This window comes from Oreochromis niloticus, linkage group LG1, assembly GCF_001858045.2.
Source record: "Oreochromis niloticus isolate F11D_XX linkage group LG1, O_niloticus_UMD_NMBU, whole genome shotgun sequence".
In the NCBI taxonomy this organism is placed as follows: Eukaryota; Metazoa; Chordata; class Actinopteri; order Cichliformes; family Cichlidae; genus Oreochromis; species Oreochromis niloticus.
Window position 1 is genome coordinate 20,014,375 of NC_031965.2, and position 25,763 is coordinate 20,040,137.

The following is a 25,763-nucleotide window of genomic DNA, read 5'->3' on the forward strand; positions in this document are numbered from 1 at the left end:
GAAATGGATGATGAGCCATGAATTTTTAAAAACTGCTTCGCAGTGTGTAAAAATGTGGCTGTTTCAGTTTTGCTGAGTGTAACATCACATAAATGTTGAGATTTTCAATTTTTTGTAATTATAGCTTGTTACTGCTAGTAACTGTGTAGTAACAACAGGAAACTATGATTAGTATTGAACTTTCAGCCTTAATATATGAAAAACAAACCCATGGTTATTAGTGTTCCTGCACATAGCTTTTTATTATCCTTTTGCAGTTAATATATGCTTGACGCCTTTCCCCCTCCTTTAATTTAAAGATTAATGTGTACAAATACATGTAATAAGCAAAGCCACTGAAGTGGATTATCACTTGATGGAGTGGCTGAAAATCTTGACAGCTCGACCAGAGTTGGTATATCAGATATAACCTCATCAGATAAACAGACAGTGTCACACATCTCCATTAACAGTCTTCTGGGGAAAGTACCCTTTAATACAGCTCTGCACTTGTGTAGCTGATGAGTTTGAATGAGCTCAAACTCAATGAGCATTTATTTTCTCTCTAATTTATTTGCTGTTGCATTTCATTTCCAGGCCAATTCACCCTCATAATCAGATGGCAATTAGTGAAGCATGAATCACACAGAGCAGCTCAGCTTATCTCAGCCCCCTTTCATGACACCTGCACGCTCACAACAACACGGTTTTGGAGAAGCATTCTTTTATTCCAAATAAAATCTTATTTAGTTCATTTTAAACAGCATTTCTAATTCCATCAGAACTCTGCAAAATGTAATAAAACTTGTTTCGTTGCATCATGTTTTAAAGAGGACTTCAAATATTTTTTTTTTTTCTCGCCTGCAGGGCTCTTTACAGCATTGCAGTTTTCTGATACATGATTACATATCAACACGTGGGCCAACTCCTTCCAACAACAACTTTGGTTTTTGGTAAGAGAAAAAAAAAACTCACTATGAACATTTAAGAATCTTTAATTCACACTAGTAATAAAATTGCATTACATTTCATAAAATAAATGTTCCAGTTTATATATACAGAGAAAACAGACTGTACATACCCTCCAGTGAACCATTTCTTAAAGAAAAAGAAAACAAACCTGAAACAAATTTCACAAAACATACAAGCAATACAGTGCTCAGCTAAGCAGGCACAACTGTACATCAAAATTTGTAACTGCTCAGTGTTGAGGGGGGGGTGTGGGAGGGGCAAAAAGTTTAACATTTACAATAGAGTCCTTAGGGACTGATAAAGGGGTCTTAAAAAGTATTGCAGGCAAGCAGACAGACGCTTGTCTTTTTTCCAAGTGCAGCGGAACATCCATCTCGTGTGTAACGTGTGGAGCCGGTTGTTGCTGCCGTCGGGGTCCAACTATTGGACCTGTGTCTCAAAGCTCCCATTCAGCTGACCTTCCTCATAGTCCATTTGACACAAAATCATGTTGTTTTTTAGGAAAAACTTGTCCCCGACGCAAAACCTGTTGGCACACAAAAACAAAAGGCGAAAAAAAAAAAACATTGTCAAAAACAAAACGAAAAAAAAAAAGATGATTAATGCTGGCATCACGACAAAGTGGTGTGTGTTTGTTGACTGGTTGACTGTGCTCTGGCGGTGAAAACGCTGCGTTTAGGATCAGCAGGTACTGATGATTCTGTTTGATCGCACACATTTGGCTCGAGACATTTTACCTCATGCGCCGAGACCGCGGCTCGCCAGATTCAGAGTCTGTTTTGATGGCCATCGTAAAATGTGTGGCTTCAAATAAAAGTAGATTAAAACCCTAAACAGTTTCGAATCAAACAGACACATGCGCTGGCACCCAATGAAAAGCAGGTCAGCTCTCCTTGGCCTGGCAAAAGCGGCGGTGGCGCCGCAAGAGTTTCCAAGGAAACTCTGCCACGGGGTTAGCTTTTCACACACCAGTTTAGTTCCAGTGCTCGAAAACATTTTTCCTCTAAAGTCTCACAGTCAGTTGGAGAGGGAAAAATAACACATAGCAGCCTGCCCCACTGATGTTCTTCTGTGTGCTGCTGTTTGTTTGTGTGACACAGTGGACACAGCTCCATAATGTGACTGAAGGGGAGTGAAGATAAGAATACAGCTGAAAATGGCTTGGCTTTAGTAATGTGCCAGGCTGGTAACACAGTAAATAAAGCTGGTAACGGTCACAGCCGTGGCAATACTGTGCCAGATGAGACCTGGCTTTGTGTCTGCCAGCTGAGAAGAGAGACTGCAGTCATAATTCCCTTACAGCAGGTGTTCACTATGGTAACTGAATCTGGTCTGCAGAAGGTTAATGGGCTTGTGCTGTGTGGAGGAACAGGGTCACAGCACCCCTGACAAGCATGCAAAGGACGTTCTGCTTTCAGAGAGGTGCCATTACTGACAGTATATTAATGGGAAAAAGCAATATTTGGCTATGTCATATTCTGTGTACATCATACCATACAGTAGGCTTTGTGCTTGCTCCAATTCTATAATAGTTCCTATCCCTTAGGAAAACGCCATTTCACACCTGTGTCTATTCTCTTTTGTGCAACAGCACAAATCTGGAGGACGTCATTTTTTATTTTTTTTTGTGGCTCCTTTGCCTCCTCGGACAAATGAGAACAAAAGCTAATTTTACATCCCATTGGCTTAAAAGATTTACAGATCTAGCCACAAACAAGGACAAAGTGCTGGCAGCGTGACATAATAGAAAATAATTAGCAGGGCATTACAAATGCAATGCAACCTTGATTCTTGCAACACAAGCCAACCGCAATTTACTCCCCCCACCACCACCAATTATAAGCTGTGGTCTGCAATAATGTAATGAAATATAAAATTTCTTTTCCACCTGAGATTTTTTTTTAGAGCCTCCAATATTTAAGCCACTGGCCATTTTAACGCCCTATTTTTGTGTGTGTGTGTTTTTTTTCTTAAATATGCAATGTTGTTGTGCAGTTATGACCCCCATTCTTACCTCTGGTTACAAAGCTGACAGGCAAAACAGTCCAAATGGTAAACATTATCTCTGGCTCTCATCACCATTTCAAAGGCTGGGATCAGTTTACTGCAGGCTGCACAGTTCCCCGTTGTACCAAAGAGCCTGAAAGACAGAGCGCACAGACAGAGATTAACCCACCTTCTCTTTACCTAGATGCAGTAAAAAGAGCAAACAAACACGTAGCAAAATGACAGCAAGAAATGTAAAAGAAAGAAGTTCAATAAAAACGGGGGCTTTCACAGAAAAAAGAGAGAAAATCGAATTGAATGCAAAAATCTTTCTTGGCATCCAGTCGGTATATTTGTTAATGAGAGTTACAAACATAGATCTTAATTCTTGGCTAATGATCTAATTAAAATGATCACATGGTTTTAATCTCCTTCTTCAAAGAATTTCCCTCTCGCACACTGCAAAAGCAACGAAAACAGGTCTGAGGCAAACCATTTGAACTGCTGAAAGTTTTCTTCTTTCAAAACAAAACTACCTAATGAGTCTGTCTTCAACCAAATCCAGCTGGATCTTTTTTGCACAAGAGGCTACACTCTATAATGTAGTCATAAGTTCAAAAAGATTTCTGTTACAAGGATTCAGGCTCAAACCGTCGCTCTCTCGCTTTTCTCCGTCTTCCTCTTTCATTCAGAGAAGAACCTGAGACAGTGATGGTAGATGTAACCTTGAGGAGTTAACTAAATGTTTTACAGTGAACAGACTCACTGCTCAAACCTCACTGCGGCTTGTTTGGGCTTATTAGATAGGAGCCAAATGATAAAGGTCACAAACACAGCAAGAAGGCACTGGTGTAGATCTCCTCAAAGCCAAAAAAAAAAGGAACCTCAAATTCTTTCCCCAGTCAGATTTACATTTTCATTTTCCAAGCGCCTGCCCCTATGTTTAATTTGGAGATTCTGAAGCACAGATAGATTTATATATTCTGCAGCAGGAAAAGGACCGCTTCACAGCTTTGCAAGAGGGGATAAGGCAACAGCAGATTGTCATTCCAACAGTATGTTAAACACTTTTTCCCCCCAAACTTGTAGAGCTCAGACAGAGGAGTCTCCGTGTTGATATTCTGCCTCGTTTATGCGAGTCCCATTCAGTTGCTTTCACCTTGTTAAAGAAAATGTCTATCCAGCAGCTCTGCTTCTAATTAGGGGCCACTGCCCCAGAGGAGCAGGAAAGACAGAAACAGAGGGAGAAAGGTTGTTATGTTCCATGAGAGGGATTCACAGGGTGTTAAACTGAAACATTGTTACAACTGGTTACTGTTTCAGTAACAAAAAGAAAAAAAAAATACTGAATGTTCTCATACAGTAGACATCTGCCACCCACGGGGTGCTCTGTAACTCAAAGAATGTTTTTTTCCCCTCCTCTTTAGAGAGACACAAAGACTTATCCAAACAGCTTTAAAAAATTGCAATCTCACACATTCAGTATTGATCTGAAAACAGAGCAAATACCAGTGCTACAGAACCTGACCTTGTTATCACACTATTCCAGCATTCATATTACAAGACATGAGTGAGTTTGTGTGGACAAAGCACAAGTATTGGCAACCGTGAACTGTTGAGTTTCCAGCTTATAAATTAACCCTTTTTCTCTCTTTTTTTTACCTGGAGAAAAAAAAGAGAAAACTCCAGAGCACCCAGAGTCATCATGACATTCAGAGACTCTTCCATGTAGTGAGCAGGTCATAGTGATGTCCTTTCTCTCCCTCAGGGAACCTAGGCTATAAAAGAGCCTAGAGAGCCTTGGTCATTTACAGCAATTGACATGCACACACCTATAGCAGCCAGAAGGATTATTCTAACCCATCTCCATTACACCCTGCTGGGCTGCAGACATGGTGCTCAGTTGATACATACAGGTTGTGAAAACGCCTGGTGGGGAAGCCCAGCTTGCTCCTGACACCAAGTTCCGCCTTCAGTCAGAGCAGCGTGTCACATCTGTGGCTAGTTTTTACTTTGCGGCTATATCTATACTCTCCACAAACCAGTAATTCAAATAGTGTGGGTATAACCTCTTTTCCACTCTATTATGAGGGTTATTTGAGCTCGCCGTTGGATACGAAACATTTACAACATAAAGCCTGCAGAACCTGGTAAACACCCACGTCTTTCAAACTCCACAGTGAGAAAGTATTCTGCTAATGGCACAAAAAAGGGGTTAGAGGCCTTCAGTATGGAAGGACGGTAACGGCTCTCATAACCGGTCTGTCTTAATCGTCTTAATAGTCTTTCATGGTAACCTGATTTCCTTATCAGCTTTGTGATTTGAAATCGCAGGCAGATATTTGGCACAGAGAAGTTAGAGTGCAAAAAAGTGCTCTCGGTAATCGCTGTGTCCCACTCATACTGTTCTTCAGCCAACAGCTGATGTGTCTGGGTTATAATGTGGCATCAACATATGGCTTAATTGAGCCCCTTGTGCTAAGAGGAGATTACAGGCTAAGTGAACTGTTCAACACACATTATACTCTTTTCTTCCTGCTCCTATGAAACTAAAAGGCAGTCAGAGAGAAACAGCACTGTAGCAGAGCATCCGAAGTAATGAGTTTCATACTAAAATGCAGTGTTAGCCAACAGATCCCAACATATTCGCACAAAAATGAAGACGCAAGCTACTCAGAGTCACCTTTAACTTGTACTAAAGTATAGATTGTGTGTGATCAAGGACTGTGCAATCATACACAACATGTATACTACAACATATATAAAACCACAAGAAACTGCATTAATTTTAACCGTCATTTTTTTATAAACTTGGCATGCTTCACCGCACCCAAACAGTGCATTCCACGAACATAAGCTGTAAATGGGTTTTGTTCATTAATTCATTTCATTTAAAGTAGATTTTCTTTTTGTTTGAATAGACTATTTTCGGAGGAATTCGAATGCATTGTTCTGACACATGTCCCGTATTGTAGGAGTGCAGTGGCTCATGCACTTCAATTTCCCTGGTCATTTGGATTAAATAAATCAATATTCTCTAAAGAGAAAGTGTAAAAAAAAAAAAGAAAGAAAAAAATCAACATCAACACCGTTTTTTCAGCATTTATGACTGGCAAATTTCTCCAGCTTGTAATGCACCAAGGCCTGTGTGCTTTGCTGATCAATCATCGGTATTGTAGCAGGGTTTGTAGCAAGAAGCCCTCTTTTAAAATTGAACAATTCTGTGGTTCATATAAATGGATTAAAGGGTTAGAAGTGCTGATTTGGATTGCTCACCACAGCCTGTGAGGCATTCTCATATGGATTTCTAAATGCCATAATGCAGTATAAGTAAAAGCAAGCTGGATGTGCTTATTAGATGAGTGTTGTGTTTTTGCAAACTTTAAAATGTTTTTACTGGCAGTAACAGCAGAACTGAAACTGAAGTGGTAACGCTTTTAGGTATAAATACAAGTTACGTTCTGATAACGATGTGCTAGCATCCTGCTAAATTTGCTATTGTTGATGTTTTGCAATTATTACTGTTAAGTCTTAATCTTTGTGGAAAAGATCAACAATGAACAGTAACCTTAGCTCTTAAATAATCTGTCCGAATCTCATCGTAACCACCTCATAGTACCACATTAACCAAGTAGAGCACTTTGCTTTCAGACTGATGGCTTACTTTTGTTTCCTAAGTAGAATAGGAGGCAGAGCCTTCAGCTTACAGTTAGGTCTGGGTCAGGTGACCCTGAATCCTCCCTTAATTACGCAGCAGATAGTTGCCCCTCCCTGAGCCTGGTTCTGCTGGACGTTTCTTCCTGTTAAAAAGGAGCTTCTCCTTTCCACTTTCGGGGGTTGTTTGACTGATGGGGTTTTCTCTGTATTATTGTAGGGTCTTTACCTTACAATAAGAAGTGCTTTTGTTGTGCTTGTCACACTTGCATCAAGTAGTGGTTTGTGTGTGCTACTCTAACACAGCTGGAGTTCACAGGTCATTGGAGAAGTTGGTGATCAATGCAAATTCGTATAATAGCATTGCCACCCCATAGTTTTGCAATATGGGGTGGCAAGGTAAGAAAATGTTAATGACATTTTTGTACCACTGCTGTCGTTCCATATTCTACGTCATGTCTTTAACACACACTGTGATGTTTTCAATGTGTTCTTTGCAAACAGAGATTAAACAATTTATAATTAAATATGTCAGACTGATAAATCTAAGCTTAAAAAACCTTAATATATCTGCAGTACAATATGCAGCAAACTGTATTATCAATAAAGTCATTTTGTGGGTTATTTAATGACCATAATTGACACCATTCAGATACACAGTGATGAGTGACACCTTAAATTGTATCTGTAGACACGTAGAGATGAGAATGTGTGTCCCTGCTTAACAATGCTGACATTACTCTGATCTCACCATCTCAAGATTATAGGCTTTGTTTGGATCACTTGCCATCATTATTAAGGCTTAGGTCTAATTATATGCATGCTGACTTTGGGTTTTTAAACAATTAAGTTGCATTTTAGGTTCTTAACTTTATAGAATTTGTATACTTGCCTTATCCCTGCTTTCTACCATCTTCAGTGCAGGGGAATGAAGCCTATTCTCGACTCCTTAAAAGAGCTCCTATTTAGTAGCTAAAAATGTAACTTTGTGTGCTGGTGTGGGATGTTGCGAGCAAAGTTGGACGGCAGGAACATAAAGGAGCTCTCCTTCCTCTGTTATTGAGTTATTACAATGGGTCTTTAGAGAAAAGAGGGCCTTCTTTAGTTCTTTCAACTCGCTGCTTTGCTAACTTCAAACCCTTAAAGCTCCTACAGTGCATCATCTGCCTCTCTGAATTGCTTCTCTCAGATTGGGCTGTGGCTCTTGAAGTTTTCTACCTGTTCTCTGAGCTCTTTGAGACTTCCCTGCCTGCATAGGGTTTGTCAGATTTCATAAAAGGGAAAACTGTTAATGCATGCGTCGCGTGTTCTGACCTTCCCCAACAGTTGTGTCTTTTTTGAAAGTGTAAACCTCTGTACAGATCTATCTCGCCTGAAAAAGAAGAGCGACTGTTTCACTTCCTCAAGGAGTAAGAAGAAGACTGATCTGAAAAACAGTCACATCCACGTGGAGCCATCCTCCATCCCATTGCTATTCAGCTGGTTTTAGGATAACTTATAATGTCCATTATCTTGAAAACGTTTTCCTCTTACAGTTAATTACACCACATTTTGATAAGTGGCTGACTATTATGTCCACTCTAATATATGAAACAGAATATTGAATTATTTCTAGCTTCATGTCCTGATGATCGTATCATCACTATATATACGAGGGGTTAAAGGTTTTACGACTTCACCAAGAGACTGACAATAAAGAAAATGCTTAATAAAGCTGCTATTCTTACAAGGAAGTTGCTTAAAAAAAGAACGATGCAGGGAACTGACATCAGGTGGATTAAAACTAAACTTTTTGATGGTGCATGGTTTTGAAGGGCACGGGAGGACACTGGCTGAGGTGTGCATTTTGTGTGTGTGTGTGTGTGTGTGTGCGCGCTGGAGTGTAATATTCAGTAAAGTGTGGGTGCATTCAATAAGTTGCTAATGCCACTGAAGGACAATCACAGATGGAGCTCCTATAATAATTAATGTGAGCATGGCAGGGTTCCAAACCCTGGGAAATAACCAAAGTGTGTTTGATCCACTGCTTGTATTTAATGAAGTGCGGGAGGCTAATTCAGTGTACAGATTTAACTTCATTACTGCAGGTGAGCAGAGCCTTCGTCTTACTACAGAGAAAAGAAGGAATGAAAAGGAAACCGGCGCTGCATGGAGACTGCATCACCTACTTTCAAATACTCTGGTCTCTCAAACTGCCTCTTTTCTATATACGCAAGGCAAGGGTTTTAATTTGTTCCATAATAGAATTCATCTCAAGCATCTCAGCCATTAAGTGTTCTGCATTTGTCGCAGGCTGAAGAGCAGGCGAGTGGGATGGATTTCATTAGACAATCTGGGGCAGCAGAGGAGCACAGGAAGCTCTCTACAGCTCCGTCCTTTTTATTCTTATTTTAGTATTCCTAACTCTTGATTCCATATGTCATTCTCTTCATTTCATCCCTTCTGTGACCTCTACATCTTAGTGGCCTAATGTGCGAGAAAGCTTTTCCTTCTCCCTTTACAGTGCCAGTAGGCACTTATGGCTTCAGGGTTGAGGTTGCTGTCCTTTCAGCTGATGTATTTTACCAAGTGAAACTCTGAGCTTCATCATTTTTGCCTTCTCCCGGTCATTTGCCCATTTATTATTACCTCATCTGCACCATCTGCCCCTTTTGGGGGCAACATCAGGTCTTAGTCAACCTCTCACTGCATCTTAAAAGCATTAACTGTGGGTGGGGACTGATGGATGGTAATGGCCTATCTCAACGTAACATCCCTAAGCGCCTCTCAAGTGGGCTGTAGGCTTCTTCCAGGTCGAAGGAAGAGCTGAAATAAAAGTGAAATGTCATTAAAAGGCATCAGTGAGGTAGAGGAAAGCCAGGTTGATTAAAGCTCTCTGTGCTGAATTTTAGTGGCTATTTAAGCGATGCTGCTCTTTTTTAATTTACCATCTTAAATTGGAATAAACTAATCAAAACTTAAATGGGTAGCAGTAAGAGATAAAAGTGAACACACTGTGAGACAAGGAGGCAGAAGGAAAATGGAGAAAAGGGGAAGGGGGGAGGACGGTGCAGGGCAGGGTGTTTCGGGAGGAGGGGCCTAGGGCACCGGCATCTTTAAGTCGGCCCCAGGGGGATTCCCCCTCAAATAAATGGTAGGGAATGTGACCTAACGCCCAGGAAATGGTCATGTTTAATTTAACAAGCAGATGGCAGGGGTATCAGAAAGAAGGGGTGGGGGGGGCAGCACTGGTGAAGCAACAAGCCTGCCTGGAGGTTTCTCACAGCCTACAGTGCTGATACAACCAAAAACATGTCTTCATGACAGAAGCCTAGTTCACTGTTCATGTAAAGAAGAAATTCATATATGGTTGGGTATCCACGTGGTTTATCGTAGATGTTGGAACTGTGATTTGTGTTTGTGGACAATTTTTTTAAATAAAAAAGAGGAAGAAGGAAAAATGGTGTTCCAAAAATTGCCCATATTTTTCTCCTTATGCAAAACACATTAGCCTTGACCTATATACATTCTGTAAAAGAATAAGGCATCAACCTTATCTGATAGAAATTGATTTTAAAAGTGTTCGCGACTCATACCGACAAAGCACAACAAACCCTACCGGGAGGTTTATATTAGAAACTGAAAAGAGAGGAGGGAAGAAAAAAAGAACAAATAAAAAAACAACAACTGTGCGATCCTTTTGAGTCACACAATTTTTGGAACGAGATCGCTTTTGTGCTTGTTGTGAGGGGAGAAAGGTGATTGTGTGTCTTTCTTGCCTCAGGTAGTCCCTGCGACAGAGGATGAGGTTGGCTTTCGTATAGAGGGTGGAGCCCACCTCCCCCAGGCGGCAGTCGCAGCAGGCACATTTGAGACAGTCCTCATGCCAGTATTTGTCCAGGGCCTTGAGCAGGTAGCGGTCTTTAATCTTGCGATTGCAGCCAGCACACCCCTTCTGTTTCCCTTTGGGCTGGACGGAGAGCATCGGCACACCTGTAGTGATAAGGAGACAAACAGCCACGCGTGATTTACGGCCCGGGAACACGAGTGACTTTTCATGTTCTCTTTTTGATAAGCTGGCTGCTTCTCGAGGCGTCTAAGCCTGGCCTCGCACACGGCCACAGCACACTGCCTACCTGCTTCATATGCATTAAAGAAAACATTCTTCCATGTAGATAGGCACACAGGTCACATTGGACTACAAAGCCTCGACTTACTTGTTCCACTAAGAACATGCTGTAATACAAAAAGTTACATGATCACTGGCAGCAGGCTTCAGAGGACCGAGCACGTCTCAGGTAGTTCTCAGAGTTATTTTGCTTACCGAGGTATTTACAACAAGCTGCGTAGTATGTTAGTGACCTATCATTTCATCAAAGCCCATTTCACTCAACTGTCCACAGCTGTAAAAGCTCCTCGTGGGCTTTGTTTGGTATAGATTAACATTAACCTTTTAAAAAGCCTCTGACCACAAAAACGTTGCTACCAGACCCCAGTGAGATATGTTATGGCCTAAGTGCCTTTTAGCACACGCGGGGACACACACACAGACACGGACTCATATACACACGTGTGTGTGTGCGCACACAAATCGCCAACACACACAGTGCTCCCTGCTCAGAGCATTACAGCCTTTCCTCCTTTTACACTTATCTGTACTCATGTGTCTGCAATGAGCGAGCCTAAGTTACCAAACTCGCAAATTGCCCTGCTGTCACGCAGGTCCCCTTTAAGTGCGCCTTTTAGCCTCCTAAAGGACAAATAAAGTCCATTTAATAACTGCACTAAACACTAATAGTCTATGTGTGGTTGACATTTGTGTTTGGACTAAAAGCCCCCCTCAGGCCACTGCTGGTACAGAGGCAGGGGTGCGCAGCTCCCCTCTGTAGCACTAACAGGTCTGCCACAGCTGAAAGCACAAGACAACAGCTCTTAAGACACTCTCTCACACACTGAGCTATTGATCCATCTAAAAGAACACACAGTGGACGCCACTTGCCACTCTACTTTCAAAACACATTTCTCTCCCCCTCTCTCTCGAAAAAAGAAAAAAAAAGACTGGACAGTCTGCAACATGGGGGGTCAGGCCAACATTTTGTATGTGTGGGCATCTGTAAAGGGCCCCATTTTAAAGACGGGTTATACAGAGTTTTATATGAAATGTCACTGTTGCACTTTAGAGTTGTGCATGCGGTCCAAACCCGATATATTTTTATATATACACACACACACAGGTGTTTCTCAGGGATGAAAGTATGCAAACGTGTGACATATTGTGTAGTTGTGTTATGTTAAGTGTGAATAAGGTCATCCTGTAGTTGGATCCGTTTTAACTTCTGCAGTTTACTGAGCGATACACACAACTTCAGCTGGTAACAAGGGACTGCTTCGCTCCGCGCTGTTTTTCTCGGCTCAATCTGTCAAGTTCGCTCTCCTTCACAGAAATCTTACACCGCTTTTCAGCAGAACTTCTTTGGAACAGAAAATCATTATCATTCTCCCTGCCTTTTTTCTCCTTCTTTCACATGCTCTCACACGCAAGCAAGTGGACCCACAAAGTACCTCATTGGATCCAGATTTGCGCTGCAATTTTTTAAGGGCCATCCGCACATCAATAATGCTATGACTGTAATACAAATAGCACCCCCCCCCCCCCCCCCCCCCCCCTTTCTTTTTTAAAGAAGGAGGTGGAGGGAATAGCAGGGCTTGTTAGTCAAATTTATGACTTTGGTTTATATGTCAGTAAGTGCTCTGGTGGTGTTGAGCCGTCTTATTTCTTTATCAGAAGTAGAAAGGAGAGGCTAATTGGTCCAGTGTTGGTGATGTGAGCCATCAATTAGTGTTCTGCCTGCCCTCCAGCTCCCTCGTCTCCCTCCTTCCCAAAACAGACCCCTTGAAGCTGCCGCATTAGGATCACAAAACCTGCTATAAATACCAATGTTCAGTGTAAATGAAGCTAAAAAGCTTCAAATTCAAGCCACACTGGATAAGGGCGGACTCTTCTACCTGTATTTCATGGCTTGTTAGGGGAGCTCTCTGCAGGTATGCCAACAGTGCTCGCCTGACAGGCTTCTACAGAACTAAAAACAGTCTTAATGAGGAGAGAGAAAATGCCTGTGTGTGTGTGTGTGTGTTTCAGAGGTTGTGCAAAGAAAAATATAGAAGTTGCTGCATTTCCCTCAGGGATTTCAAAAATCTTTAATTTGCCTTTTATGACACCTAATTAGTTATTCTACTCAAAATCTTTGCTTTAAATAAGAGAACTAATTATACAAAAAGGTCGTTCCTCCACCTCCGGAGGGCTACTCGTAATTGGTCGAGACCACCACCACCCGCAACACTTCCCTTAAACATATCGCGTGTGTTTTACATCACATTTGAAAAGGCCAAAGCTTAACCCGTCATGGAGTTACTGTGTGCTGCTCAACACTTTTTTTTTTAAATAAAACGCTTCTCGGCATCATTAAGGTGACAAAACAGACTGTTTCTTCATGTCACAGAGGTTTCTCTGTTTCTTTATGCATATGTCCCGGTCCTTTAGGCCTAACTAAGAAAGACACCTCAGCAGAGGAACGTCAAATGTCTGCCAAGAAACCAATATGCCTCTTCCTTGCAGCAACACTGGGGAGGGGGAAAGAAAAAAACCAAAAAAAACACAAGTTTGATGTCTTCTACCAAAGCAGCCTCTGGAAAACGGCTTTAATAGTAGTGTAGCAAGCAGTAGCTAAAACCTACTAAACAAAGAGCGGTGACAGAAAAAAAATGATTGTGTAAAGTAAATGTCTTTTCAATTCCCTTAATGCCATGAGACATTTTCTTGCACCTGTCACCACTCCCGGCGCTCTGTGAAACGGTGGAGTAGAACAGACCCTCCGAAGCTTGCCACCTCCCAGAAAGAAAAGCTGCATTATGAAAGGAAGCAGCAGACTAGGAGGCAGCCTCCACTTAATCCAATCCATTTAACAGATACAAGTGCCACTGACCTTCCAGTGTCATTTGATGTTACCAAAAGCATGCCTCTCCACATCACGATTCATTCTCCAACAAGGGATGCATTTTACCCCTCAAAGTGGAGAGACAGCACTTGGCCTGCCAAATATCCTTCCTGAGGAGAAATTTAATTTGCCATTAGCACTGTGTGAAAATGCCTGTCATCTCCCTCTTTTTTCCCCCCCTTTAAAGATTGTATCTTTCAGGAATATGTACAGTTAGTTTTACTCAAGCCAAGCAGTCTGTCAAAGCATGTATTTCCCATTATAGATAGCATCCGATTTCTGTTACCCCATTTACACTTCCATCTGTAGAGCTATCAACAAAATCACATCAGTCCACTAACCTTTCTGATATATTTAAGGTTTTAAAAGAAAATACGCTGGATGGAGCACTCAAGGAAATACAGGGGAGGAAAATGGAAAAATACAATTATCACACAGACATGGGAAAACCTGTAAAAAAAAAAACAAAAAAAACCCTACAATTTGCCCCAAACTCCCTTTCCCCTCCCCATCGTTACCATTAAAGTGTTGGTTGCTATTTTAAAACAAGTGAGCAGGTGCTTGAATGGTATTCCGCATACACTAATTTATACGAATCCCGGAGCCACCATCAGCTATGCTGTGTCATTTCATGCAGACTAAAAGGAAGACTGGTTATTGTCTTGTATCAGCTTCTGTGGGCGTAAAGGTGTGGGAATGATAATATTAGTCTGAATAATCACCCGCTAAAATCAGCACTGTTTCTTCTTATATTAAATTTACAATGAAAGAAAAAGAAAACTTGACAGTAAATGTTTATTCACTAAAGAACTAAACTGATTTCATATCAGAAATAGCTTTAAAACAATATAATTTTAATGTTGATTAGCCAGTTGTCTCATTTGATAGGGAAATGAACTCACAAATTCACCCCTTCACTAGTCTACTGCTGTGCATGCACACACACCCACACACACTCCCAGTGGAACAGCTGCTCTCACAGGCACTCAACCTTTAATGGCAGAAAGGACAGTTACATCTGCTTCTCTGTTTGTTAAATGTCTTTTGATCAATTAAAAGCTCTGACGCCATGGTGCGATGCAGACTTTGCTGGTTCACGGGGAGGTAAAGGATCTTGATGAGACTCGCTCAGCCTTCCTGACACATGGGGAGGGAGGTGGTCTTTCAAGGAAGTGGAAGCTGGCCCTGGGTGGGCCTCTTCTCGGGGGCCCCTATAATTCCAACTCCCAGCTGCACTAAATAAGAACGCGTTAGCCACCAGCGTGGTGAATACACAGAGCGCGATGCTGGGGGAAATTAGATACTGTATTAGCAAATGATTGCATTTATCGGGAACAAGCGCATGTGTCATTATCCCCACCACCACCACCCTCTCCTTTATTCAAACCACTCCTGCACAAGACATCGGGCCGGTTATTAACCGAGTCTTTAAACTGCTGCATGAAGTTACAAACGATACGCGACTGAGCTTAAATAGCTCGAAAAAGTGAAGAATAGTAGAAAAAACTCAAAACTTACTGTGCTGATTTTGGTCTAGTTCTTTATCCAAGTGTTTTGTGCTTCAGCCGTGTTGTGGCCTTGGCATTGGAAAATAAAATTTGTCCCTGGGCCAAGGTGTCTGCCACTGAGGTTAATAGGCATCTCATGCAGATGTCTTGCTATTGTGCGCATAAATCAGCCCCTTTTCATTCAGCTTCCATCATTGCTGTAATTGAGTCCGTAGACATGTTTTTATATCTCCGAGACAAAATACAAGACATCTGGTAATAATATCAGCTGGAATAGACATGTCAGTCGAAAGCAGAGTGATGAGCACATTCTGAATGATAAACAAAATAAAGAACACTGAATCATGTGCCTATCGTTAGCTGGCGCATATGCAAGGAGCAAAAGAAGAGATATGCATGAACACGTGCATATGCTCTCTCGAATTAGGCCCAAGTCAATATTACATTTCATACTGGCTGTGTTTTTTTGTTTTTCCCCCCTCTCATAATTTGCTCTAAGAGCCTTCTATGTTACCGTGCGGCATGCTACTTTTCCAGATGGTTGTGTATGAATGCTAGGGTCTGTGAGGTGATTTCTGGGACTGTATGCATGCTATGATTATGACATAATTAACACCCACAGTAAGTGGGAGAGAGCAGACAGGGCTGGTGCAGTTGAGGAGGGGACTGTTCATTAACAAGATGCACTCTCTCAAACTTTGCAGCTTGCTGTGGCTAATAAGCCCCGCTGAAACGGAGCCCAGCCGTCCCTTGCATTGACCCTGGCACTGCCCAGGATAAGGGAGGGTTTTGTCTCCTGGAATAATTGCTCTTTTCACATGTTACAAGTGTCCTGACCCCCACGGTCGGCAGCCACTTTCCCTACCATAATTACTCCTGATCCGCTCCAAATGAGTCAGGCACATTAGGGCTGCAATAACACTGGCCCAGCTTCAAGCGCGGCATGGGGAGTCTCAGCAGAGCAGCCTGGAACAGGGCTGCCTTTTCTCCCAGCCTACGGTCATTTCCATCACGTCAGAGGTGCATTTCTTACACTTGAAGTCAGCACGAAGGCCCTAGGCCCTTTTTCTAAAGGCTTACAGAAGGTATTGTTAGCTCCTGGTGCTCACTACTCACTGTGGTTTGGCTGCACACTCCATCCCAATTAACGGAAAACTTCATTAGGGTGCTTTTTTTCCACACTTTTCAGCCCCCTATTATTTTTAATTTATTCACATGGGGTTAATTAAAAGAAATGTATCACAGAGATATGCAACAGCTTTCTAATTAAATTCATTGCTGCTTTTTTTTTTTTCAAGACATGAAACTGGCAGAGTTTCCAAATTATTACAGAAGGCGACTTGTTCCAACACTTGGTTGCTCAGTAGTAGGTTGAGATTAGAGCTCTGCAAGGTAAGCTGTCAACAGCAGAAAGAGAGTGAGGGGGAAAGAATGAGGAAAAAGAAAATGAGAGTGGGGGATTAAGATGAATGAGGAGGAGGAGAAGAGACACAAAAAACAGCCATGGTTTGATCGTGCAGTTTTACTCCAAATAAACCCCAAGAGAGGTCTTAAAGAAGGAAGACTGTCAGTGTTGACAGATCAAGGAGACCATTTGATATTTCATCCAGCCAATCACATGTGGGCTCACTGTTGAGCTTTGTCTGCCGTTGGTCTAAGGTGTTTAGTTCTCGAAACCTGCCATTTCGCAGCTTTTCATTTAAGTGCAAGCCGTCAATAATCGAGAAGGTGAATGCATCTTCATCTCAGCTGAGTACAGTAGGCACAAGATCAACTGACATTTCCCCCAGAGTCTCCATTTGAGATTGAATAAAGTTTTTTTTTTAAATCTATATATTGTCAAACTAGATACTTTTAAACCTTTATAGAAGAGGCAATCTTATCTGCCACTTTCTGATTCCTGTCAAGAAAAAAAGAAAGAAAGAAATCAAACCATTAGACCCGTCACAGCCACTTTCCGCCATCCGGAACAGAATGCACAAACACTTTTTAGTCCACATTAAAAATGCATTTGGAGATGGAAAAATGGAGCCCTCTAAAGTTTGTGTCACTCATGAGGTCAGGAAGTGATGTACGAAATCCTTCCCACTCCCCAGCAATTACTGCACACTTATTATTTCAAAGGATATGCCAGGAGACAGGTGTGCCATTCAGGGTCCTCGGTGTGTTGAAAATGGAAGGGAAGAAGGAACACCATACTGTGGTGCACTATGTGAGGTTCTTTAATCTTGAATAATGCAAATTCCCCACAGGGGGCAGTTATTTGGCAGCACAGGCCTCTAATGTCATTCAAGCACCTACTCCCACACCTGATGGGGTAAATAATGAGGGAGGTTGGGTGCACAATTAGAGAAAGAGGTCTTCATGAAGAAGCTGTCTCGCAAAGTCGGGCCTGTCCCAAAACTCTCAAAAGGGAAACGCCATAGAGGATATTTGATGTTTCATTATGAAAATGGTCTTAATGAATACGTTTGAATACTATTTTATTACCCCGTAATATAAAAGAGCTATGCCATTCCCTCTAGGAGTAATTCCTGTTGCTGGCTAAAATCAAATGGCTGGTCAAATGAAATGTAATAAAATGAAATGAAAGGTAATGTGATTGAAACGGGGGCCAAAAGTGTCTGAGGAACAGGTTTAACTTTAACTTCACTGGGAAAACACACACACACACACACACACACACACACACACACACACACACACACAAATGGCATTATTTGATAAGAAGCTGTATTTGCAAATACTCAGATAGTCAATATCAAAAGCCTAATCTGTTAACTCTAAGGGGCAACAAAAAGGCTGTCTTAATCACGGGCTTTAATTAGCTATTTAAGATTTTATTAACTAAAGGTCAACCAATGAGGGGTTAGCTCTCAGCAAGTTGGCTCTTATTTTAAGTGAAGGCACCCCAGGCTCTTCTATTTACCAACAAGATAATTGCAATATCTTAATAAAGTGTGACAGCTCCACCCTCCTTTCCTTTGGATTCCTCTATTTCATGCTATAAATCAGCTATAAGGGGCTTTTTAATTTTGATGTTTTGGGCGTAAATAAAAAAGAAACTCAAGCATCAGTTTAAGTATTTCAATACGTGTCATTTTAAGCTGTGTAAAACATTAGAACAAAAAATTTTATGGCAAATTTATGACAAAAATTAAGTTGCCCAGAAAGAATAAAACAAATTTTTCAGAAACCTTGAATCTACTTAAATCTGTTTTCAGAAGTTGAGAGTGGAGTGAAGTTAGTCTGAAAGTTTAAAAGCCCCGCTAGCAGCCCCTAGAGGCTGCGCTGCTCCTTACACTTACAGGAACAAAGTCTCTTTCACTGACCAGTGAACACTAACACCCTAAGAAACAAATCCACACAGGCAGGGCCAGAGACTGATGAAAATGTACAACAATCAGGGTTTCTGCAAACGGGAAATATGACAACGGCAAAAACTAATAACTAATAGCTAATAACGCCTTGTTGATTTCCAAGCACCGATTGGCCAGTTTTGATGACTTTTAGTGAGGGCAGTGGCAGAGGTTTATCTCATCTGAGATCCGGTTTCATGAATTTGTATGACTGGATTTTTGCTCATAGATAGTGTGATGAAGGATTGAAAGATCAAACCAAACAATAACACATATACACAATTAGGATTTCTTTGTTACCTTTGCAGAAAGCATTAATAAATATCAAAGTAAAAAGGAGGAGTAAGTAGTAATCAATATGTCATATTGATATAGCTGATAGATTCTTTAAAATCTCCGAATAGGGTTTTGCCATTAAAAAAACACATGTCTGCACACTTTTAAAAATATGCATCAAGGGATTAAATCAGGAGGGTTTAAATAAAATGTAGGTTAGTTTGATTTATGACACAAGAAAGCCTTAAGCGGCTGATAAGATTCGAGAGTCGGGTCAAACATGATTCAGAACGCACCATCGTAATCAAACAAACATAAACATCCATTTATATTTCAGGTTTAAAATCTTTCCAAATGTCATTTACGTTTTCTCCCCCCCATTGTAGCAAAGCTGCTGAAGAACGATAGTTGGTGGCTTTGTAGTTTTGACATCTGCTCATCTCAAGAACTTTGCTGCATGTCATTCGTCTTTCCCATGTCTCCTGTCTTCCTTTTCTAAGCCTATGATGACAGAATAAAGGAGAAATGATTTTTCTTTCTCTCAGCGAGCAAAGAATGAGCTTTACAGAGTGCAGAACGACACAAGCACCAGCCGTGAGCATGCAACCGGTAAACAGGTGAATAAATAACTTCATGTTAAAAAAAAACAAAAACAAAACAACAACAGGAAAAAAATAACTGATGAGATGTTGCAGGAAGTGTGTGCATGTATGTTTGCAGAGGCATCAGTGTATCGTTTTTTTTCCCTTCGCCACATAAACATGAGTGCAGTCAATAACTGCTGGAGGGAGTCGGCTTTACGGTGACAGGTAGCAGTGAGACTTGCTTTCAACAGGTTCAAACAGATGAAGCAGTATCGTATATACAGTGTATACGCATGTATAGTGTTAGTTATTCAATCAGTGTTGACACCAGTAAAGCAGCTCATCTAATATTTTTAGATGTATTCTTCTGCATTTGCCTCTGAACTTGCACTAAGACACAAGGTTTCCCCCAGTGTCTGTGACTCATCTCAGCTTGTTAGAATATATGCAGATTTGGGAAAATGCTGCATTGGTCCTGCTCATTTTATACTGGCTGAATCTCACCAGTCTCACAATATTCCTGTTGATGCTGAAAACATCGTTTTTGAAGTGAATAAAAACAAGCCAAAAACAAAAAAGGGGGTCAGACTTGGGACAACACAACAGGGATGGTCTGTTCTCTGTGATGCATGTGGTGGCAGCAGATCTTGTTGTGAGAATTTGTATGATAACATAGCTAGCATGTGGCCTCTGGCAATAATAAAAGGGATGCTCTTACAGCTCAAGAGTGCATAATTGAGTTTGTGTGCCACACTGATGAGTGCAGCAATTTACATCGGAGGCAGGTGGGCGCGCTCGCTAACACGCGTCTCTTAAGTCTCAGTTCAGTCTCTTTGAATTCCACTTAGATCATGGAAAGTGATACAAATCTCCCGCACTCGTAAAATATGAAACGATCAGGACTGATAGGGATCTAGAGGTTTTAGTGGTGACAGACGAAATTGTCTCTTGTGAGGCTTCTGCATTTGTAAGATCAGGCTCAGATTAGATGGAATTAAACACTCGCAGCTGAAAATTGTATTAATGTGATTTTGTGTGCATTTTTTTTTTCTTCTGAGCTCAGCTAAAATGAATAAAGTGAAATGATTTACATGGACAGCCAAAACAGTGAGGGTGTAAGACTGTTGCTTGTACCATTTTGTTACATATTTATAAAAAATTAATTTAAAAAAGCACTACGTTACACTTGTAAATGTTTCAAATACTCAACCGCCTCCTGACAAACTGTGTGTAAAAGTTCAATACAGGCAATGCAGGAGCCTATAATAAAGCTTAATAAAAAAAATAAAAAAAACTGTACTGACTTAAGAAATATCAAACGAAGCAATGTGTTTGTAATATTGTTCAAGCCCTAGAGCACCAAAACCAGATGTAATTTCAATATTTGAAATGGGCAAGTTTAATTTTGAAGTAAGACCAAACCAATAAGCTGAGAAAATAGCAAATACGAGAGAGCAAATTGCATTCCTTTGTAAAAGTGAAAAGACTTAAGGAACATATAAAAGTAATCTCCAACTGGAAATTAGAAATCAACCCTCAGAAAGCAAATAACAGAAAAGAAATATTACTGTCCACTTTCTAAATCAATATAACATCGCTACAAGACAGTATTACCATGGTAACACTGGTAAAGAATGAAGCAATTCTTATTATTTCAAAATAAAAATCGGAGCCCGAAGCCCAAGTTTTATTACAGCAGCTGACAGAAAGATCGCCAGTCTGTATTCATCTGGAGCACAGCTTTTCAATCACATGCTTTATGAATGTACACATTTTTAGTGGACAGGTTGATAACAGGATCTTAAATTAACAAGCACGGGTAACTGGAAACTTATCAGTAGCTGGAGGTTTTTTTTCTCCTGTTTTTCCCCCCCGCCCTTTGGTTCAGGTCTGTAAAGAGTATACTGTAGTTATGGTAATGTTCAGCAGAAAGATGCCTTCAGCGTGGACCCACTTTCTTCTCCTGCAGTGTACGAAGAAAGAGAGAAAACGGCTGAGTTGCTTTTTCCACCCCTCTCAAATTATACGCAAATTGGAACCTCATATTGCAGGGTAAAATAAAATGTTGACAGTGAATATTTTGGTACATGTTGCTATTCATTGCCCACTATAACCTGCATATTAGGTCACTTCACAGAGCAGTGCCTGTGTTCCTACTGCAGTCGTCCTCTGTGCTCCCAGACTCAGGGCTCTGCTAGATAATATACATACAAGGATAATGACCTAATCATCTGAGAGTAAGGAGCTAAGTTTACACACAGTATCCACAGGTATCTGCATCCGACATGAAACCATTCAGAACGAGTATTTCAATGACAGCTGACAGGGGTGCGTCACAAATTTTTATTTTACATTTTCGACTCGTGACAAACTTGTGCAGTGGGAAAAGAACTGGTATCAGTCACAGAGGCTCGTTTCTGGTAATTGCTTTTGCAGCACAAATTGTTGCAGACTTTTCTAAGAGGAGTCAGAGTTCAAAAACGGTCTGCCAAACAAGCAGCATCATTACTTTGTTGCCAACTTGGATCGCTGGCTTTGAACACGAGAACAGACACACTGATGATCTGTTTTATAGGCCGCGTACGGACTGAAATATGAACACTTAGGCGACTCGCACACGGGCATAGTAGTACATCAATCAAGGAAACAAAAAACAAATAAACTAACAAAAAAAACCAAAACAACAATGCAGAGCAAGCACACATAAACACACATGTGGCCACCTAGACCCACACCTCCACTGCCACAAACGCGCGCATCTGTTTGCGCAGGCACTAAGTGGATACATTAGACGTGAAGGTTGAATTGACAAGCCTATAACTTTGGAGCCAATAAACGCTAAGAGGCATCATAGAGAAAGAGACCAGACCCGAGCCGCTCTGCTGACAACCTGGCCAAAATGCTGGAGCTGCTGGTTGGACCCAGCAAATAAAGGGTGAAGCTTTTAGGCAATGAGCAGCAGGTGATCTCAGCTTTTCTGCAAGTCCTAATGCTCCTAAAAGCCTCTCCCTGGTTCTGTAATTGGGCATCAGTAGTTAATGTAGTATTGACTGCATTACATGCTCCTGTGCATCCTTTCCCACTAATGCCATTTGCATCACCTTGTACATTTACCATATTGCTTAGCCAATAACTGTTAAAAGCAATCTGAATCATGAATCATATAGGGAACTTTTAGCAAGACAGACATCCAAAGGAGACAATTTACAGTTGAGTTAATTTGAGTACATTAGCAGCACAACATGGATTCAGCCAGACAGACCAATTTATGTCTCTACCGCAGTCCTTTTATTGGTTTTTGGATGTGTAAGTGAAAGGATGCTCCTCTAAGATGAATGAAAGATCCATTTTCAAACATAAATAATGGGTCACAGATGCATCCATTACTTTTGGAGGAGGAGGAGCCCTGCATAAACTGGAGTGTACAAGAGAAATATCCCGTACTTTGAGAAATAACACGCACACACACACACGCACACACGGGGAAAAAAGAAGTGTTTTATGGTTGTGGTGGCTGTCAGCGTGCATGCCAGCAGGTGGTCTGTATTGTCAGCAAATCGACCTCAAAATACTCTTAAAGAAGTGACAGAATAAAGACATGCAACACACACCTACTTGGTTTTTAGTTCATCTCGATCAGGTTGTGCAAATGTGTTCAGAGCATATGCACTAAACAGACCCGAATGTGACGGATGCACTGCACACATCTCAACATCGGCTTAATCCAAAATGGGACGTCATTAGAGGCGAATTTGATTTAAATTAAAATTAATTAGATTGCCTCACCCATTAACCTAAATACATTGAAATAGATAAGTAATGCAAGTAGGCCTATTTGGATGGAAAGTGAGCGAACGCTGCACAGGCGCTATCCATAATTTGCAATCAAGTTAAAAGCACTCTGCTGTCATCTCCCATCCCGTGGTGATGTCAAAGGGCTGCCTCGCCAACTTCACAGACGCAAAAAGCACTTAGGAGGAGGAAAGAAAAGAGGAGCCACATGCACTGCAGTCTGTGTGGAGTATCATCAAACTCTGGCTCACACGTCAAAAAAAAGAAAGACAAAAAAAAGCTGCAAACAAATCCCGTTTATAATAAACTCTCCCTAACTGAACTGCAGTTTGGCATTTGTAGGGTTTTTGTGGAAGAGCGCATCAACTTCGTGGTACAGAAAGCACATACGATATTGTTAGTTAACAAAAAAAGGAGGGGAGAGGAAGAGAAAAAATCGCCCGGACCCCATCGTGACTGAATGGGGTTGAAAAAGCCAGCGTTAAGCGGAGGCTGCCGGTGCACAGGGTCCGGGGGGCGACGGGGAAAAAACACTCAGCGTGTAAAATGTCAGTAGTTTGCCGTGTTACTCCCTAGGTTATAGCATCCTACGGTGGTAGACGTTACTCACCCTCTTCCTTGTCCAACACCATCGTCCTGAGGAACGAGGAGTCCTTCCTCGGGCGATCCGTCCTCGGCTCCAGCAGGCTGCACCGCTCGGTGTGCTCACAGCTTCTCCTGGAAATGGCTTTGAAACGCGCGGTTGACTAGACTACGCCTCGATAAACCGAAACCCTGGAAAGATGAATTGCCGTCTGCGCGTTTTCTCCCTCCTATCAATAATAATTCACACACGGAATACGGCGATAAACACGACGAGAAACCCCTATCCGGACTGAAGTGCAGCGCAAACAAATAGCGATCAAACAGCGTCGGTTGCTCTTGATAAATTCCATGCGAATAGAATAAAAAAAGAAAAAAAAGAGGAGGAGGGGGGCAAAAACAATGAAAAGCGATACAAATCTAGTGTCGCCTATCTGTAACTGTGCACACACGGTCGGATCAGACGCTCAGACTGAACGGCTGAGCTCTCCTCGCTTCTTAATATTCTCTCTTTCCCGTTCTCATTTGCTCCGAAACGGCAACTATATTCAAACAAATCCAATTGCAAATCTGACAACTGCTAAAAGCAAACTCGCGCCGCCTCTCTCCCAGTTTATGTGCCGCGCTCGCCTCTGCTGCTACTGAATAAATGCGCGCAGTTTCCAGAGACCCTCGGATTCCCCTGTTAATTAAATCAATTCATTATGCTCAGATCTGATTAGCAGCCCTTCCCCCCTCTTTGAATCAATTATTCAATACACAAACATAATTGCTTGTGCCAGAGGTGTCTAAGTATTAGCTTATTTAACTCCAAGGACACTAATTACCCCTAGGGCAAGGGAACTTTTCTCATTAATTCTGACAAAACACAAAAGCACAGCTAAGGGAAAGTGTGTGTATGTGTGTGTGTGCGTGTATGTAACTGGTCCGCCTGCCAGTCTGAATGTGCGCGATCGAGAGGGAGAAAGAAGGAGAGCGCGCATGCACCTAAGTTGGTATTGATGCACGTGCGCACGCACGCGGGTGCATGTTTCAGGGAGAATGAGAGAGAGGGAGAGAGGAAGAGAGACATTGAAGGAGAGCAATAGTGCTTCACTGGTACAGTTTGAGTAAACATAAAACGCGCTCATTGTTTTTTTTTTTTTCTTTTCCCCCTTCTCCCTACTTTTTTTCTTCTGCAGAATTTAATAGAAATAGCATCTAATTGTGGTCTGTTTAGCAGTTAATTAGTGTCCAGACACAGTTATCATACAGGCTGCAGATAAACAGTCGTTTCAAAAGACAGCACAACAGATGGGCTGCGTTTTTGATTAGTGGGTAGATAGAAGGTTCAGTTTCGAATCTGGTAATATAATTGTTGCCTGTTATTGCCAAGATGAAAGTGTTGCTGTTTCATGGTGGAGCCTTAAATAGCACCACTTTCACTTGCCCTGCGGAGACTGTTAACCAATTAAGGGTGAGATCCAACAAAGATTAGCCATTTAGGAGAGTAGAGTGGAGTATAGCTACAATAATGTAGGTTCGTCAGCAGCCAGCAGGCTGTCTGTGGTGTGAGCTCGCTCAGTCTGTCCTTGCCTTCTGTTACATTTTGCACACATATTACAGACCTCCTCCAGGCATATCATCATTAGCTCCCATATAAGCAAATTATTGTAATAAACAATTGCGATAATAATGCAATTTCTATTCAAAACTGTTTCGGAGCACATTTTCAGTAACTTTGCCGTGGTGAAAGCTTATCTGTGAGATAAAACTTTGATGACGAAGCGCGAGCTAAACTGCTCCGGTTTTGAGTTGATTATAGGTTCTGTTTTAACACTAGTCTGCAGTGGATGAACTATGCATGCTTTATTATTCTGTAATTATCCTGCTCTGCTTTTGAAATAAACATTTTATAGGCCTTTCTAATGTGATCATGCACTACAAATCTAAGGTATAAAGCTGACTGTACATGGCCCGTAGGGATAATTTCAGTTTTCAGCGCAGCAGGCTGTGGTGAGATTGGGTTGGCCCTCAAATCAATGGGCTGATCCTTCTCTGTATAGCGTTCTGGCTGACACGCTTGACTTTTCATCTCCACGGTCACATAGATTGATG

The 25,763-nt window shown here is 41.5% G+C and overlaps 1 protein-coding gene across 1 annotated transcript; it reads right to left on the bottom strand.

Annotated features, from left to right (window-relative positions):
• Positions 1 to 693: 693 nt before the first annotated feature.
• lmo1 (LIM domain only 1) lies at positions 694 to 24,578 on the bottom strand. Its single transcript, XM_005466989.4, has 4 exons — positions 23,695 to 24,578; positions 10,350 to 10,563; positions 2,966 to 3,091; positions 694 to 1,477 (listed from the first exon to the last, which is right to left on the bottom strand). Exons 1-4 carry the CDS (start codon positions 23,714 to 23,716, stop codon positions 1,372 to 1,374), a joined length of 468 nt encoding a protein of 155 aa, XP_005467046.1. The 5' UTR covers positions 23,717 to 24,578; the 3' UTR covers positions 694 to 1,371.
• Between the last annotated feature and the right edge of the window lie 1,185 nt (positions 24,579 to 25,763).